This window comes from Motacilla alba, chromosome 19, assembly GCF_015832195.1.
Source record: "Motacilla alba alba isolate MOTALB_02 chromosome 19, Motacilla_alba_V1.0_pri, whole genome shotgun sequence".
Lineage (NCBI taxonomy): Eukaryota > Metazoa > Chordata > Aves > Passeriformes > Motacillidae > Motacilla > Motacilla alba.
The window spans coordinates 5,353,743-5,371,066 of NC_052034.1; the positions used below are offsets into that span (position 1 = coordinate 5,353,743).

The window sequence follows — 17,324 nt, forward strand, 5'->3', positions numbered from 1 at the left end:
CCCAAAAGTCAGGTAAAATGGCAGCCCCAGGTGACAGCAGTGCTCAGGGCTGGCTTACGAGGAGGATCAGCTCAAATGGTTTCCTTGGCCCACTGAGCAACTTCAAGCTGGTACAGCTCAGAGTGTGACTCAGTAAAATCCCATCATCACTTGGCAACAGGAGGAAAATATAAAACCTGACAAGAACCAGATCAAATATTGACTTCGCTCAAGGGGAAACTCGAGGGGAGGCAGGAGTGCAAGAAGGAAAGAAACCACACCTGAAAAATGAAGCATAATTTGTGGAGAAAAAACAAAAGGAAAAGTGTTTTGTACTTATCACCACAGCACTCAGAACCTCTGGAACACTCAGCAGAATGGGATGTGATGGAGAGGTTGTAAATTCACTTTGGAGAAGGAGAGCAGAAAAGTGGAAATGCTGTCCCCAACCCAGAGAAGTGATTTGGGTAATTAAGCTGAAATATTCTGAATTTTCTGTACCAAACACTGCAAGAGGAGAGAAAACACAAGTGGTGCAACACATAGGAGATGCCAGCAAAAAGTGAAAATTAAAAGGTTTTTATTGACTGATATGTTCTTCCTGAAAACTTCTTGAAATGTACAAACTGGACATTCAGAACTGATTTGTACATTCAGTATGTTACACTGATTCTTGGAGCCACTTGAGAGTCAGAATATTATTGTCACTTACAGGATGTTCACATCGTTGCAGACACCAAAAAGTGTGGATACATTCTAGCCTAAAAGTGAAACCAAAACAGAACTGGACACCATGGTACACAGAAATGCCAAGCCCAGCTTCACACACCAGCCCAGCCACGGGGACTGCAGCCCCCCTCTGAGTCTGAACCAGCACTGCTTATTAAATTCAACCCCTTTTCCCAGATTTGGGAGCTGTTTGGGGAGGGAAATGCTTTGGGGTGGATTGATTCCCTGCAGGGTGTTCAGGCAGTGTCTGTGGGGGAAGCGTGGCTCACCCTGCGTGGGATTCATTCCAGGGGGAGGTTCCACACAAATGTGTGCTCAGAGACCCTGCAATGCCCCTTGCTGTCCAAAATCCATCCCCTGCCACACAGGATGATCCCAAATTAATGACTGCCTGCTTGGAAATGGAGGTTTGCTGATTTCAGGCCTGCTCCACCAGCCAGGGGTGATTTCACAGCAACCCCAGGGCTGCTCGTTTCACAATCTGAAATGAAATTCTCGCTTCTCCAGAGCTTCTCATTTCACTCCCACGTTTGTTTTGGAGAGCTGCAGTCATTAAATGCTCACAGCAATGCTGCTCCTGAGCTCTGGGCAGTGCCTGTGGAGCAGGAGATTTCAAATCCTGTAGGTCACACATTCCCTGGGGACCTGGCCCACAGATCTGGACTTGTTTTCAATTCACCAACCTTTTAATCACAGTCTTGTTGTTTTGTTTGTTTGTTTTTTCCCCTAAGAGCAGAAGGTCGTGGGTTCTGAAGAAAAGAGGTCTCTTTTATAAGCTCAATACAGTACTTTTATATTTCAGACTATGATATACAGTGTATACCATAAATTAAGACAAATACTTGTCACTTCATCTATGTAGGCACAAGAAAATCAGTGACTTTACTGAAGTGGAGAAATCTTCAAGGGTATCATGATTCTGGACTCCATCTCCTGAATAAGGGGCACTGAAAAAAACGGAGAGAGGTTTGAATTTCACTGACAGAGTTCAGCACGTTCAGTAATCATCCCTCTAGCACGGCAGTTGTGGGAAAAAAATGATTTTAATATCATCTCTCTGCTCGTTTGAAGACAAATATTTCCATTCTTTTCACCAAAATGGAAGTGATCCTACATTTTTGTGGTGTAACTTCCTCTGAAATGTGCCCTATGGAACCCAAAGCTGACATGCCTGGCACACTTCTGGGAGTTCTGCTGTGACAGCTTTCTTTGATCTCAAAGATCTCCTGGCTTTTTGTTCCAAAGTCGAAATTCCCTTTTCCCAGCAATGCATTTAACAAGGCTCCTGTATTTCATTAAATATTAGAAGTAATCATTTAATATCAAGGTAAAGTTCACTCCTGGCTCCTTAAATCTTTGGACAAGCACTGACATAAATCTGTTCTTCCACATTCCACAGAAATGCTGCTATAAAAATTCAGTATTAATGCAGCAATTTTTTAGCACTTGGGCAACTTCTCCATGTACAACCAGCTGCAAAATTCACTTTACAGCTCAGTGCAACGTCCCTCTGCTCCTTTTACAGACTAAAAACTGACACAGACACACATTTCCCCCCGAGATACAAAACTTTTCCTGCCAGTGGGATGTGCTGAGGAGCAGAGAGGGTGGCACAGCCCAAAGTCTGCCCCCAGCATTCCAGAGAAGTTAATGGGTTACCTGTGTAATAAACCAGTTCATCCCAGCCAGGTTTGTGCCACGCTGCATTCCTTATATCTTCCCTGGTTTGCAGGTCTTTGTAAGCTGGGAAAACAAGCACAAAGTGACTCCTTTCCCTCCTGAACAGGAAGAGATTCCTTAAAAGAATTCCAAGGAGGAATTAGGAGGCTGGGAAAAGCAGGAAGGAAAAAAAAAAAATCAGGAGTTTTCTGCCAGAAGGAAAAGCTCCCAGGGCAGCACAAACAGAAGGAGCTGGGGAGACAGAAAATGCCTGGGCACAGGTAAGATAATGCAGGGGCACAGCTCCACATGAGGGCTGGGACTGCTGAAATCTAAAATTCTGGATTGTTGGGGTATGAAGAAAAAACGGAGTCATTTCTAACAAATTATTGTTTTTCAAGCTGAAACAGTCCTGAGGTGTTTATGAATATGAATGTACAGAGAAAGCCAAAACACCTCCCTGCAGGAATGGAAAGAAATGCCTGATTCTCCTTTCTGCAGGTGTGGTGAATGTGAGGCTTGAAATGAAACTGTAAAAAACCTGATTTTAGCATGAGTTGGGACAGCAGGGTCATGGCTGTGGGACTGAGAGCAAACACTGAGCTCCTCATGAGAAAGGGACAGCAGAAACTGGGAGAAACAGAACAAACCAGGAAATACTCATTTCTTGTTTGGTGAAGAATAAATCTGCCTACAGACAAATTAAAAAAAAAATCAGAATTAAGAAATAAAAAAATTAGGTAAATAAAAAAACTTGAAACCCCAACTTTTAAAACATTTCCTTTGCCTTTTGTAAAACTATTTCCTCCTGGGCAAAGCGACTGGGTTGGCTCAGGGGGAGAAGAAAGCAGAGAAGAGGAATTTACCCCAAAGGTGATGGACCATGTAGAGCTGTCCAATCTGGGAGAAAAATCCCCCAACGGCCTCGTTGCTGTCCTGGCGGAACCGAATGGCACGAGCCCTGCAGGGAGCAGAGACACATCAGAGCTTGCACATCAGGGCAGGAAATCAGGGAAAATGGGAAAAAAACACGGGAAAATGGGAAAAAAACCAGACTGGAAGGGAAGCTGGAATGTTAAGCTGCATCTGCTGTGCATTTCAGCAATTCAAAGTAAGAAAAAAGCTGCAGCGTGCTCGTTTTCAGCACCAAGTAATTAAGATTTGCTTCTGGGTCTTGTTAGGATGCATTAAAATTGGAGGCTAGGTTTTCACTACATTTTGTATTAATCATTTTTCAACCAAATTTGGGATCAAGATAATTGCTGGGACAATTAAATCCAGCAGTTCACCTTTACAGTTAACCAGTTAACCTTTATAGAAGGTTTTATCACTAAATCCTTTAGTTTTAGTTATGTCAGCTTTGCCACATTAATTTTCCACAGATTTTGTGGTAGTGGAATACAACTTTTGATTCATGCAGCTCTTTGCATAAATTAATATAATTATTTCTCAAGTAAATATTTATTTAAGATAAATATTAAGATAAATATTTCTCTCTAAATAATATTTCTAAAACAGATTTTCTACCAGTAGAGATGTGCCTATTTTATTAAAAAAAAACCCCTAAATTCAATTGTTCAAATGACTGTAATTGAAAAAATGATATCAATGACAAGTCTGAAAATCTAAGTCCTCACCTTTGTCCAAATAATTGAAAATATTTCAAATTGTTTAACTATCAACCACTAGAATTGCAAGGACAGTGAGTGTAAATTGAAATAAGCTTACACTGGTTAAAAATAAGACAAAACCACAAGCATAAAATCAATAGAAAACTGCCCCAAATACTTCTAACCATTTATCAAAACACAAATGTGCTGCTCAGCAGCTTTTCAAGAAGCATCTTGACTTTGAAAGCCTAAAGGGCCAAGATTTCAGCTGAAAGTGCTTTGGGAAAGATGAACCAAGCCTCCCAGAAGAAATGCCACTCTTCCCAAGCAGCTTTCTGCGGAAAATCCACGATTTTTGCAGCAAACTAAAAGGGTTTTGGGAAGCAAAGCCAGACCACAGAGGGTTGTTTGGGCACAAAATTCCTTTTTTTTTTCTTCAGAGGGTCACAGGACTGTCTGATCAGGGGTGCAAGTGCAGCAGCAGCCCCTTCACTGGGGGTTTGGTGGCTTTGGTGCCACCCTGGCACCTCTGTCCTGCTTTTTCTGCACCTGCACCTCTCAACCAGGAGCACCCCAGGGCTGAAGGCAACACTTAACTTAATTAATTAACACTTACCAGTAATTGCCCCATTCGATCATTGTTCCAGGCTGCAGAAACAAAACCCACTGTTAAAGCTGCAGTTTAAAACAAAATATGATACAATTTTCACACCCCTTCTGTATGGAAACCACCCTGTGTTAACACAATCCCTTCCTGTGGGTGAGAAGAATATTCCAATAATCTCTAACTGCTCTGTTTACCACCTCTTAGTCATCTCTGGAGCATCCCTCAAAGCAACCACAGGGTTTCAGCCCTGCAGACATCAGGATCTTGTTGGAGCCTGCCTTCACCTCAGACCCCACACTCTGAGAGCAGCCCTGACCCAGAAACCAACCTGGATAAAAAACAGATTTTTTTTTTCAGAGAAGCTCTGTTTGCCATAAAAACCTCCCAAAGGTTTTAGGACAGCACAGAACATCAAAAATCAGAAAGGAATAAAATGTGGACTCACTCTGAGTTGGTAGGATCTCAGCTCATAAATATTAGGGCCATCTCTGGGAACAGGCTCATTCCAGAAGCTGAACTCCAGCAGGAGCTGGTTCTTACGGGACAGGAGCATGTTACCCCTCTCCTTACGGAATTCTGTGAATTCCTAAAAAATAACACAGCAAAATGGGTCAAATTCTGCAACAACAAACAGCAGACGTGCCTTAGGTTGGGGTTTTTTGGGCTGTGGGACAGTGAAATCATGAAAGGAATCTGAATTCTCTCTGGGGAATCTGAGAATTCCAAGGATTTACAGGGGAAGTATTCAGGAATGAAACATTAATGTGACAATAAATTCTTCCTCAAAGAGGTTTCTGGGCTTGTACAGGAAGGGATGAGGCATTTTGGTATCTAAATCTGCATTTTTTGACTTGCTCTGCCCGTTCCTTGCTCTCTTGTGAGTAACAAAATCAGTATTTTTACCTTATTTTGACGAAGTTTGCTCATGACCTCATTGAGAGCTGGGTAACCTCCCTCATACCTCCACAAATGAACTGAAACAAGAGAAAATTGCAGTTTTGTTTCAGGGATGTCCCAGACCAGTGGTAAATCTTAGGGAAAAATCACACTATAAAATCACATGATAAAAATCACACTATAAAATGCTCTTCACACTACAAAATTACACAAAAATAGAAACCAGGCAGCAGGTTTGAAAATAGATTTTCATTGATGAAAATCACATTGGATTGTTTTTGGGGTAATGGAATCATCTGCTTTTTGATAGGGGTTCCCTTGGAAAATTTTGCAATTTACTCTGAGGGTAAGAGAGGAATTCCTGAAAGGACTTTTTGTTGCCATGCTAGGAAGAGGTGATGACATGTCACGGCTGTTACTGAAATTAAGATTCAGCTGAACAGGATGACTTAGTTCCAAAAATTGCTTTGTACCAATTTCATCTAAGAGCAGCAGAGGGGCAGATTTTCAGTTCAGTAAATTACTCCAGCACACAAGCAAGACACTTTCTGCAGGACATGAAAAACGATGCAAATGTTATTTCTGAGCTCAACATGAATAAAAGCAGAAGAAAACGGAGTATTTGCTGGGATTTCCCCTATAAAAACAATTCCAGTACCTATGTTTGTATCTAAATTTTTTTTCAAAGCATTCCCTCTTTAATAAATCAGAAGAAACCCCTTTAATAAATCACTGAAAGATGTGTTTACAAACATTTAGTATAGCAAGGCAATAATTTCACCTCACAGAAAAATAAAACTTATTTTCTGCCCTCTTAAGCAGCTCTGTGCCTTTTCCACAGGCTGATGGGAGGCACTTCCCTGGGAGAGCAGATTTCTCCTCCTGCTCCTGCTGCCTCACCCCCAGGGCAGATCCGATGGATCCACCTGATATTAACCCAGCACTGAACAACAATAATTAATTATTATTGTTATTTTTCTCATTATGCTGACATTTTCTCACTAGCCAGTGTGCATAATATGATAATGAGTCAAACCCCACAATCTGCTTTATTCCAGTGTTGCAAGAACATTTCCAAGGCAGGCTGGGGATGCAGTGACAGATCCAGCCTGTGTTCATCTGTTCCAAAAGCAGCCACTGGGACTTGCCTGAGGAATTCCCATTTCAATTGTCCTCGTTCCCCAATTCCCCTTCAACTTCCAGGCTTGGTCTCAGACATGGTTTGGTTCATCTGCTGTCAATTCCCTGCATTTGTTCAGTGTCAATACTGCAATATGCTGGCAGTGCAGGGAGAATTGCTGTGTGCAAGGAGCTGACTTTTCAATTAGGAAGCCCCAGCACCGAGCCTGGCACAGCTCTCACAGAACCTCTACGGATTTGGATCTGTGATTTCCCATTCCTTCCAATTCCCAGGGCATTTTTCAGGTTTTCTCTCTACACTGGGCTCTTTGGAGTTACCTCTGTAGCAGCTCTTCAGCCATGTCTAGCTCCAGTTTGTTTTCATAGTTAGGCAGTATCCTTGCATGAACATGAACAGAAAGATTTTTACTTTCCCCCCAGTAAAGATTAATGGGAAGTTTACAATGCAGATGGGTTGGAAGGATTTGCAGTTCATTATCATACAGCAATTAGAGCCTGAAAGGCTGAGCAAAGCTCTTATACTCCCCAAGGAGGGACAAACTGGCTTTGCAAGAGTCACCCATAAATATTCAGGTTCCCACAGGAGTGTTTTTTACAAATATATCCCCAAAACCTGTTAATTTTACCAACCATCACCACCTGGAAAAGATGAAAACACATCAAGAACGAGACAAAACTGAAGGGATGAAGGCTCTGCTGTCCAACCCAGCACAAAAAGCAAGCAGTGCACACGTAAGACAGCTGAGGAGTGATGCACACACCCCCTCACTGCACACGGGGGGTTTGGGTGCCAACAGAGATGATTTAAAAAGAAGAAAACCTGCCAAGCACACGGGTTTACATTGGGTTGTACTTCTATCTCCTACCAGCCTGATCCTGCTCTCCGTACCACGTGTTCCAAGTCCCCACCAGAGCACAAGGGTAGTGTTTTTCTTCATGAATCTTTGGCAGCACCTCTTGACTTGAAAACAAGGAACACACAGACACTGGGTTGCATTGCCTTCAGGGAGGCCACAGTTGATCAATGTATAACACAGCATCATGCTAGGAACATTCACAAGCTTTATTTTGCAGAGGAGAAAGCTGAAATAGCAAATTCTGCTAGGCAGGGGCAAGGTGGCTACACCCCCACAGAGAATTAAGGTGAGTGTTACCGTTTTTTTAGAAATTATAACAAAGATCTACAACATTTCTGTAATATATAACATTTGCTGCATCTCTGCATGCAGTACATGAGGTGTTATCTAAATAATTATGTCTGTGTAAAAGGTTACCCAACACATCAGGAAAACAAATATCAGGATACCTCACTGAAAACTCAGGGATTTGTTTGAGGAAAAGCTTTTCCTTGCTTGAGGAAAAGCTCCCCTCAAGGGGGGAGAACTCAGAAATATGAAAGCACACTCTTCTAAACCCGTTACAACTGCTGAGCTGAATGAATAAAAACAATTTGATAAATGAAATAATGGCTGGAGCTCACAGTGTTGCTTTTTGATTTCAGAAAGTGCTCTTACTCTGAGGCACTCACCCACTAATGAACAGTGGGACTGCCTTAAAAATGCCTCCAACACAAAATTCCTGTCTGACTCTTCCCAGGATTTCTAACACTCTTTCAGACTTTAGAGGTGGCCCGCATCAGCATGAGGAAATTAAGTTTTGCTGATTGCTGACTCAGTCAGGACAGCCTTCCCTGCACTGTGCCTTGATGAATAAGTCAATTAGTCTGGTTGAACTCTGCCTTTTCTATTTTTCCCTGAATAATTACCCTTCTTCCTCAGTTTGGCTCACAGGCAGAGTCTCTGCACGGTCTCAAGGAATAAAAAGTAGGCTGGGCTGGGGCTGGGAGTCATTAGAGATGAGTTTTCCTCTGGATTCTGCCACTGACTTTCCAGACAACCTTGAGCAAATCTCATTACCAATTTGTACCTCGATATTTTCTCACTAGCCAGTGTAAATAATATGATAAAACGACTCTCCAAGGATATTCTCAAGGATGTTTTACCACCAGTTCATTTTTGCAAAGCAGAATAAGATCCTGGAAAGGCAGCTTTGAAGAGGAATGGGAGATTATTGCATAATTCTACCATGTATGGTTGAAAATTAGAGAAAAAATGCCCACAGAACACCTTTAAAAAAAAAAACAACTGTCCCTAATTCTCCAGAAGGGCTCCTTAACCACAGTGATTCATGAAATGTGCTTGTAATTGTCTTCATTACATTATTTATTAATACCTGATGATGATGATGACTAATCCTCATTTTGATTTGATACAGAATTAACCTGTTCTTTTTTTTTTTTTTTTTTTTCTTTAGGGAGAGGCAGGAGGGAAATTCAGAGAGGCTAAATTTTGTTTATTACTTTATTCAAGTTGTCTCCTTGCCTGAAATGCTTCAATTTGCTTTGGAAAGAATCAATCTAACCACAGATATTTCATCTGACTGCTGTCAGCAGTTTCTTTCTTTGCTGTTTGTCTCTTTCCTTGAAAACAGAAATGTCTGCTCTCACTCAACAGTCAGGCAGCTCATGAAATAGTGCAGAGAAGTGATTCCCTGTCTTGCATAATTGGACATGTTTACATTCAGCTTTTAAACAGCAAGCTGGATGAATGCTAATTGTCCTTTACTCTGTTTTTTAAACAAAAAAAAAAAAGCTAAAAATACCTCGATTGAATGTTATTCTAGTGGCTTTTTATGCTTCTGCAGCAGAGAGAACAGTTCTGGGTTATCCAGCCCAACACAGAGGTGACAGATGAGCTGTGCAGCCACCCAGGAGGAGCTGAGGACATGAACTGGGAGCTGGGACATCCTCCCCTCGCTGCAGCCCAGCTGCTGTGCTCACGCTTCAAAGCTGGTCACAGAAAGGTGTCACTGTGCTGAGAGTGTTTGTATTGTCAGTGAGAAAAGCACTGCTGGGTGCCAGGCTGGCTCCAGCCCCGAATTCAAACACACAGCTCTTCCAGGGCTCCAGAGGGGGCATTGTGGAGGCAGAAAAGGAGTAATAATTCTGCAGTTTTACTCTTAGAGAAGTCAATTTCAAACGTGAGGAATTCCTACATGTTCTAAAGCTGTGACTCTTGGGAAAGCTGTCCCAGGACTGCTCTCTCTGGAGGGAATCACCCCAATGCACAGACCCCATCCAAGGGTTTGTGTAACTCCTTGGGAGCAGCTCAGCAACGGGACTTGTGCAGAGGGAAATAAATGAGCTGAGAGGAAATCAACCCCTGGGGTTTTAATATCTGAGTTTTTTATTTAGCAGTGATTTTATTTAGCAGTGATCTCTCTTTCCTTCCAGTGTGCACACAAAACCCATCCTCAGCCTGGCAGCTGCAGTGGGAATGCCAACATTCCACCTTTCCCTGCAGGGATCAGAACTTTAGGACCACTGAGGGAAGGGGGAGAGCTGCTCCAGCAAATGTCACCAAAGCTCTCAGGACAGGAATCATCCTCAACTGCAGCTCAGGAAATGGCAATGCCAAGAGGGAGGTGGGGGTGAGCTGAGTACAGGACTTTTTGCTCTTTCATAGGATCTATTCAATACCAAATCCTAAAAAAAGCAGAATTTTTGTTACCTCCCCTCTACATAACTCAGATATAACTATGATATCTGCCAAATCAACATGTCAAAAAGGTGAAAAGAGAACTCACACACTTACCAGAGCTTGTTGTAGGCCTCTAGACATTCAGGCTTGACATTGTGAACTGCAACAACAAGAGGGTGTGAGGCAGGCAGGGACAGGGAAAGGAGTCGTGCTGTGAGCACAGAGCATCACTCACACTGCAGTTTGTACAGGCAGGGACAGGGACAGGGACAGGGACAGGGACAGGGACAGGGACAGGGACAGGAACAGGGGTAGGGGCAGGGACAGGGGCAGGAACAGGGACAGGGACAGGAGTCGTGCTGTGAGCAGAGAGCATCACACACACTGCAGTTTGTACAGGCAGGGACAGGGCCAGGGACAGGAGTGCTGCTGTGAGCACAGAGCATCACTCACACTGCAGTTTGTACAGGCAGGGGCAGGGGCAGGGGCAGGGGCAGGGACAGGGATAGGGACAGGGCCAGGAGTGCTCTGTGAGCACAGAGCATCACTCACACTGCAGTTTGTACAGGCAGGGACAGGGACAGACACAGGGCCAGGGACAGGGCCAGGAGTGCTCTGTGAGCACCGAGCATCACTCACACTGCAGTTTGTACAGGCAGGGACAGGGACAGACACAGGGACAGGGCCAGGGCCAGGGACAGGAGTGCTCTGTGAGCACTGAGCATCACTCACACTGCAGTTTGTACAGGCAGGGACAGGGACAGACACAGGGACAGGGCCAGGGACAGGAGTGCTCTGTGAGCACCGAGCATCACTCACACTGCAGTTTGTACAGGCAGGGACAGGGACAGACACAGGGACAGGGCCAGGGCCAGGGCCAGGAGTGCTCTGTGAGCACCGAGCATCACTCACACTGCAGTTTGTACAGGCAGGGGCAGGGGCAGGGACAGGGCCAGGGCCAGGGCCAGGAGTGCTCTGTGAGCACCGAGCATCACTCACACTGCCGTTTGTACAGGCAGGGACAGGGACAGGGACAGGGACAGGGACAGGGACAGGGCCAGGAGTGCTCTGTGAGCACCGAGCATCACTCACACTGCAGTTTGTACAGGCTGCTGGTCTCTCTTTTGGCCAGGAGGTTGGAGTGGGCGTCCTTCCTGGGGTCCACCTTGCGCACAAAGAGGGATTTCAGCCAGCTGTCCTCGCGGGCGCTGCGGGCCGAGGAGCCCAGGCCCCTGCAGGGAACAGGGACAGCCCTGAGCACGGCCACAGGCAGGAAATTCGTGTCCACGGCGTGCAAAGAGTCACAGCACACCCAGAAATGACCACGGCACAAGGTGCACTCACACACCTCCCAGCCAGCCTCTCCCAGCAAGGCAAAGGTGCCTCATCCCCACTGAGATCTATCAGCTCACTAGATATTATCATATAAATATAAATTATATTATATTACATGATATTACATTATTTTATATTACATTACATTATATTATATTACATGATATTACATTATTCTCTATTATATTCTATTATACATTGTATATTAATTATATAAAATAATAATCAATAATGTAATAATGTAATAAAATAAAATTGTGTAATTTCTAATAATTACAATTAATTATAACTAAGAATACAATATAATAAATTAATAATATAATGATACTTATATTAAGATTATATTATATTATATTATATTAATTATATTATATTATACTATATTATACTATATCATATTGTATTACATGACATTATATTATGACATTATTATATTATTTCACTAGACATTAGAGATTATCATCCCAGTTATCCCCTGTGGGATTATGCTTTTTTGGACCCAGAGATGGGGCAACTGAGAGGTGTTTTAAAAACTTTTATTCTATTTTCTGTCTCATGTTAAGGGTGAGACAATATGCTATGTTATAATGTTATGTTATAATATGATGTTATAATTAAACAATTATAATATATAATAATATATATTATAATGTTATGTTATAATATAATTCATGCTATCACAGAAGCTAAATATTTTTATTACAATACATTATAAGCTTAATTACATTATAATTATAATTACATACAAATATTATAAAATTATTATTACAGTATAAGTTTCTTGGCCTATCAGCTTTAGCCACACACACCATGCTGCAAATGCCTTAAAGCCAATCATCTAAAATTACCCCTCACGGGTCCTACTCCAGTGCATCTTTCATAGTTCTGTTTCTCTAAAGTATCCGGTCTGATTTGCAAGGCCATCCTTTGAAACTTGTTTCTAGTTCCATTTCTCTCTCAACAATGTCTGTTCTGTTTTATGGCATTTCTAAGGCAGCGTTTCTTATCTCCAGGTTTGCACACAGATGCACACTGTGTGAGCCTTGTGCCAGGCTTTGAGAATTCTCTACAGATCCATTTCCCACATTTCCCCCTCTCTTGAACAGAAAAAACCTTCTTTGATGGCCTTGTTCATCACTTGCTGTGTGCAGCAAAGTACACAAGGTATTAACATTGTCACTGTAACAATTAATGCATATAAAATCTTCTGTGAAACTTCAAAAATTCTCTACAGATTTCCCACATTTCTCCCTCTCTCTTGAACAGAAAATCCTTCTTTGATGGCCTTGTTCATCATTTGCTGTGTGCAGTGAAGTACACAAGGTATTAACATTGTCACTGTAACAATTAACGTATAGAAAATCTTCTAGGAAACTTCAAAAGTTCTCTACAGATCCATTTCCCACATTTCTCCCTCTCTTGAACAAAAAAACCTTCTTTGATGGCCTTGTTCATCATTTGCTGTGTGCAGCAAAGTACACAAGGTATTAACATTGTCACTGTAACAATTAATGTATATAAAATCTTCTGTGAAACTTCAAAAGTTCTCTACAGATCCATTTCCCACATTTCCCCCTCTCTTGAACAAAAAAACCTTCTTTGATGGCCTTGTTCATCATTTGCTGTGTGCAGTGAAGTACACAAGGTATTAACATTGTCACTGTAACAATTAATATATAGAAAATCTTCTAGGAAACTTCAAAAATTCTCTACAGATTTCCCACATTTCCCCCTCTCTTGAACACAAAATTCCTTCTTTGATGGCCTTGTTCATCATTTGCTGTGCACAGTGAAGTACACAAGATATTAACATTGTCACTGTAACAATTAATGTATATAAAATCTTCTGTGAAACTTCAAAAGTTCTCCACAGATCCATTTCCCACAATGCACATTATCCATGGATATTCCCTGTGCTCTGGCTGCTTCTGCTGCTGTTTCTCCTCTTTTTAACCCACTGTCTTTGCCCAGGGCTGGGTCTGGCCCGGTGTAAACAGTCAGGAGTGAAAAAGAGCAAAAAAAGGTGCAGGAGGAAAACTGCACAGTGTAAAAGGGAAAGGAGCTGCCATATGTTCCTGTGCTGCTTAAAGACAGCTCCACAAAAGGGAAAGGGAAATGTCTTTCAAGAGGAAAAATAGCATGAAAGACTAATTGGGGAAAGAAGATGAGTGGTAGGAAATAACCAGCCAGGAAATATTTCAGCTCCAGATTCCAGCAGGGACACAGAGCAGGCTCTCTGCACAACATGCACGTTTCCTTGCCTCAAAACACAAGATTTTCACTGTCTTTTCTTATCTAATCTCTATTCAGCTTCTCCAAGTACACTTTCAAAATCGTGTCACCTCCCTTTCCATCAGAGCACACAGACCAAGTGATAACTGGGCTTTTTTAAGTGATGTGTTAAAGGAATTATTCCTCTTTCCAGATGAGCAGGACCAGGAATCTGATGCACTTAACTGATCCTCTACAAAGTCTGAGAAGCTCAAATGGTTTTGCTTCTTTCTCTTCCTTCAATTTGCCTTTTTTCTGACAGCCCCATAGTAGCCACAGTGAAGAAGATTAATTCTGTCTCCTGAAATACCAAAATATTAAATGTGGTATTTATACCATATAGATTTACTTCTAAGCTGGAAATCTCAGCCTTTTCCTGCCTCAGATGTCAACTTTTCACCCTTAACTACTGACTTGGGGATCCAGAAGACAGCTGGGCCTCCAGCCCAAAGCTTTCTACCAGGAAAAAAAAAAAAAAAGGAAATAAAATCTCAGTTTCCTTTGGGAAAATATCCCCCTGGACACACCTGTATTACACAAAAGCAGTTTTTTGCAACAATCCACCTTTTAATCCCAGTGTCAGAAAAGAACATAATGACCTGGTTCTGCCCATGGGAGCAGGATGGAGGAGAGGGAAAGCATTTCACAGCAGAGAAACAACAACCACAGCCGAGATGACCTTCAGCAGGAAGAAATAATGTCTAAATCTCGGCGTGTTGATTGAAAACGGTGCCTTCCTTGCTCTGGGCACACACACAGACACGCGGCCGTGCTGGGAGCCAAGCAGCTATTCCTGAGGGCAGGCATTTGAAGGGCATTCCATGATAAGGCTGCTGCTGGAGTGCAGCTTTCTGGGAGCTCAGAGCACAGAGGTGAAGCCCACCTCAGAAATTCAAGCTTTGTTTTAAAAAGCTCCCTCAAATTAAGCCCTCACTGGCTCCAGGAGGCAGAAGTCAAGCCCACTCCTGCAATACTCAGTAAACTCTCATTTTAAACCATTCCCTCCCCTTTATTCAACAAAGTAATATTTAGAAAACTCATCTACAAAGATCATTGTTTGAGCAAACTTTGAACTTTGAAGAGGAAAGAAAAATAACCCTTTTGTGAACTTCAGCAGCAGCAGGAGTAAGCTGGAGCCACAGGGATAACTCTGAAAAGCAAATTTCTTTGCTATTAGGAGAATCTCATTACTTGAATGTTCAACTGCACCTAAAATTGGAGGTATGGTTAATTTTCAAAACAGTGACATGAGTAATGCTTTACGTTTATGGAAAATCTTTTCCCCAGCAGCTGTAAAGCTCCTCATGAGCACCGATTAAAAAATCACAACTAAATATACACCTCACACAGAACAAAGGTAACAGGCTGAGTTTATTAAAGCAGATGTTCACAGCACCCAAACTGAGATTCAGGGGCCTGATTTTTAATCAATATCCTAAAATACCACTGGACCAAGAAGCCCTGAACTGATCACTGGTTCAGTTTTTTGGGCAATCTGTAACCAAAATTAGCTCTGGAGGAACAGGGACTGAATTCAGGTCTTTCAACAGCTGACAGCATCAACTTGTCTTTGGCAGCAAGTTCTCAATCTGCAAATATTAACTGTGGGCTTTGCTTTCTTATTGCAAAGGTTGGGCTCTGAACACAAAAGCTAACACTGAATAGCTTGCTTAGATTAGATTAAAAATGTCAGGGAAAACACTTCTTTACACTTAGCTCCTGCTTTAGCACAAAATATAACCGGGGTGGGACGTACTAGGTCAAGTATTTAAATTTTGTAGTAAATCAAATCTGCCCGGAAGAGGAAGAAAAACAACTTGTCTGTCTTTGATGGTTTTTGATCTGTGGTCTAAACAAAGTTTATTTGAAACTAAAATAACCCCAAAACGTGCAGGTAGAACCTCACAACATATTCCCTGAACAGCTGCTTGCAGGGATGCGTTTAGTCTTGCCTGTTCTGAGGCTTGAAGCAGCAGCTTTCCCTGTTTCAAAGAAAGGGAGGAAAAACCGTGTAGATCCATCCCAGCTTGGGAATTCCCGTGTTTCCATCACCCTGTGCCTGCTTCCTACACCTGGGAGGCGCCGCAGCAGCTGTGTGTGTGTGAGAGCACCTCGGGCACCCCTGCACACAGAAATGCCAATCTCTGCACCCCAAACCTTGCGGGACGTGCCTCTCTGTGTGCCCCGGCACCGGGAGAGGGGTGCAGATTCCAGCTCCCGTGGGAACACGGAAACACCAGCCGTGACTCCCAAGGGGATTCTACGAGCGGCCGTGAGCGGCGAAGGCAGGAAGATGTCGGGATGTGCAGCCACGCAGCGCAGCCCTGGGCAAACACAGATTTTGGGCTGTGCGTGCTGACAGGAGCCGCTGCTGGCTGTGCACCCTGTTGCTCGGAGGAGTTGGGACGCGGAGCGGCCGCACGCCCCGATCCTGGAGGGACAGCGAGCATCCAGGTATTTAAATGCCGGGCATCCACGTGTGCTGGGCGCCCGAGGAGCCGCGGGGTGCCCCGTTCCACGCGGGGAGTCCACGCAGGGCTGCGGGGCCGTGCGGGGCCGAGGCGGCGCTGAGGCGGCGCTGCAGGGAGCGGCTCCCGCTGCCCCCCGAGCCCGGGCACCGCCGGCCGCCTCGTCCCGCCGGCTCAGCGGCGCTGCCACGCTCCCACCCAGGGGCGGACTGGGAGGAGGGAAGGAAGGGGCCGGCCTTGCGGCCCGTGACCTTGAGGGACACCCCGGCGCCTCGCACTCCCCGCCCCGGGCCCGGCCGCTGCCCCGCGAGCGGGGCGCCATTTCCAGCCTGGCAAGGGGACGCTCTGCGCGGCGGGGCGCCGGGTGGCTCGGGCGGCGCCGGCTCCGCGTGCGGCTTCCCCCGGCGGCCCCGTCCCGCCCGCCTCGCCCCCTCAGGGCTCACCTGAGGGTCAGCCCGGCGCCGGGCTGCAGGCGCGGCACGGCGGGCGCTCCCGCCAGGCTCCCCCGCAGCAGCACTCGCGCCGCCATCTTGCTCCCGCCGCCTCCCTCCTGGGCCGGGGGCTGCGGCCACGCCCCCTGGCGGGCAGCGCCGCCTGCGCATGCGCGGCCCTGGCGGCCGCGGGACCCCCTCACGGCCCCTCAGCTGAGGGGGCACCCCCGGGGCTCGGTTTGGGGGGACCAAGTCGGGTTTAGGGGGACCCTGCCCAGCTTTGGGGACTGCTACTCAGATATAGGGGACCCAGCTCGAGTTTTGGGGTCCCCCAGGGCTCGGTTTAGGGGGGACCAAGTCGGGTTTAGGAGGACCCTGCCCCGGTTTAGGAACACCTAGTAAGACATAGAAGAACCCCAGCCACAGTTTGGGAAGATGCTGTCAAATTTAGCCTGGCTGGGGGGATCTAGCTGCATTTGGGAGGATCCCCAGCCAGGTTTAGGGGTACCCAAGCCCCAGTTTGGGGAGGGACCCACTTGGATTTAGCGAGACACCCAAGCCCCAGTTTTGAGAGACTCCAGCCCCAGTTTGGGGCCCCCCAGTCAGATTTAGGGGGATCACAGCCTCAATTTTTGGAATCTCAGCCCTGGTTTTAGGGG

At 44.8% G+C, this 17,324-nt stretch overlaps 2 protein-coding genes across 2 annotated transcripts in view; one reads left to right on the forward strand and one right to left on the reverse strand.

Annotated features, from left to right (window-relative positions):
• Nucleotides 1-542: 542 nt before the first annotated feature.
• On the reverse strand, nucleotides 543-16,831 carry NIPSNAP2 (nipsnap homolog 2). Its single transcript, XM_038157834.1, has 10 exons — nucleotides 16,678-16,831; nucleotides 11,253-11,392; nucleotides 10,275-10,320; nucleotides 7,488-7,582; nucleotides 5,488-5,558; nucleotides 5,030-5,170; nucleotides 4,594-4,625; nucleotides 3,234-3,328; nucleotides 2,368-2,451; nucleotides 543-1,655 (listed from the first exon to the last, which is right to left on the reverse strand). The coding sequence occupies exons 1-10, from the start codon at nucleotides 16,761-16,763 to the stop codon at nucleotides 1,591-1,593; spliced, it is 855 nt and encodes a 284-aa protein (XP_038013762.1). The 5' UTR covers nucleotides 16,764-16,831; the 3' UTR covers nucleotides 543-1,590.
• LOC119709717 (merlin-like) overlaps nucleotides 11,921-17,324 on the forward strand; it is a 33,520-nt gene continuing 28,116 nt past the window's right edge. The window contains exon 1 of the mRNA XM_038157833.1: nucleotides 11,921-16,220. The gene's annotated coding sequence lies outside the window, so the exon portion shown is untranslated. The remainder of the gene's footprint in view (nucleotides 16,221-17,324) is intronic.

Excerpts from the sequence above, each read along its gene's own strand:
- NIPSNAP2 (XM_038157834.1), bottom strand. The coding sequence starts at position 16,763 with ATGGCGGCGCGAGTGCTGCTGCGGGGGAGCCTGGCGGGAGCGCCCGCC. Across the intron at positions 3,329-4,593 it reads ATCGAATGGGGCAATTACTG|GGCTCGTGCCATTCGGTTCC; the intron begins GTAAGTGTTAAT and ends TGCTCCCTGCAG. Across the intron at positions 2,452-3,233 it reads CATGGTCCATCACCTTTGGG|CTTACAAAGACCTGCAAACC; the intron begins GTAAATTCCTCT and ends TTGTTTTCCCAG.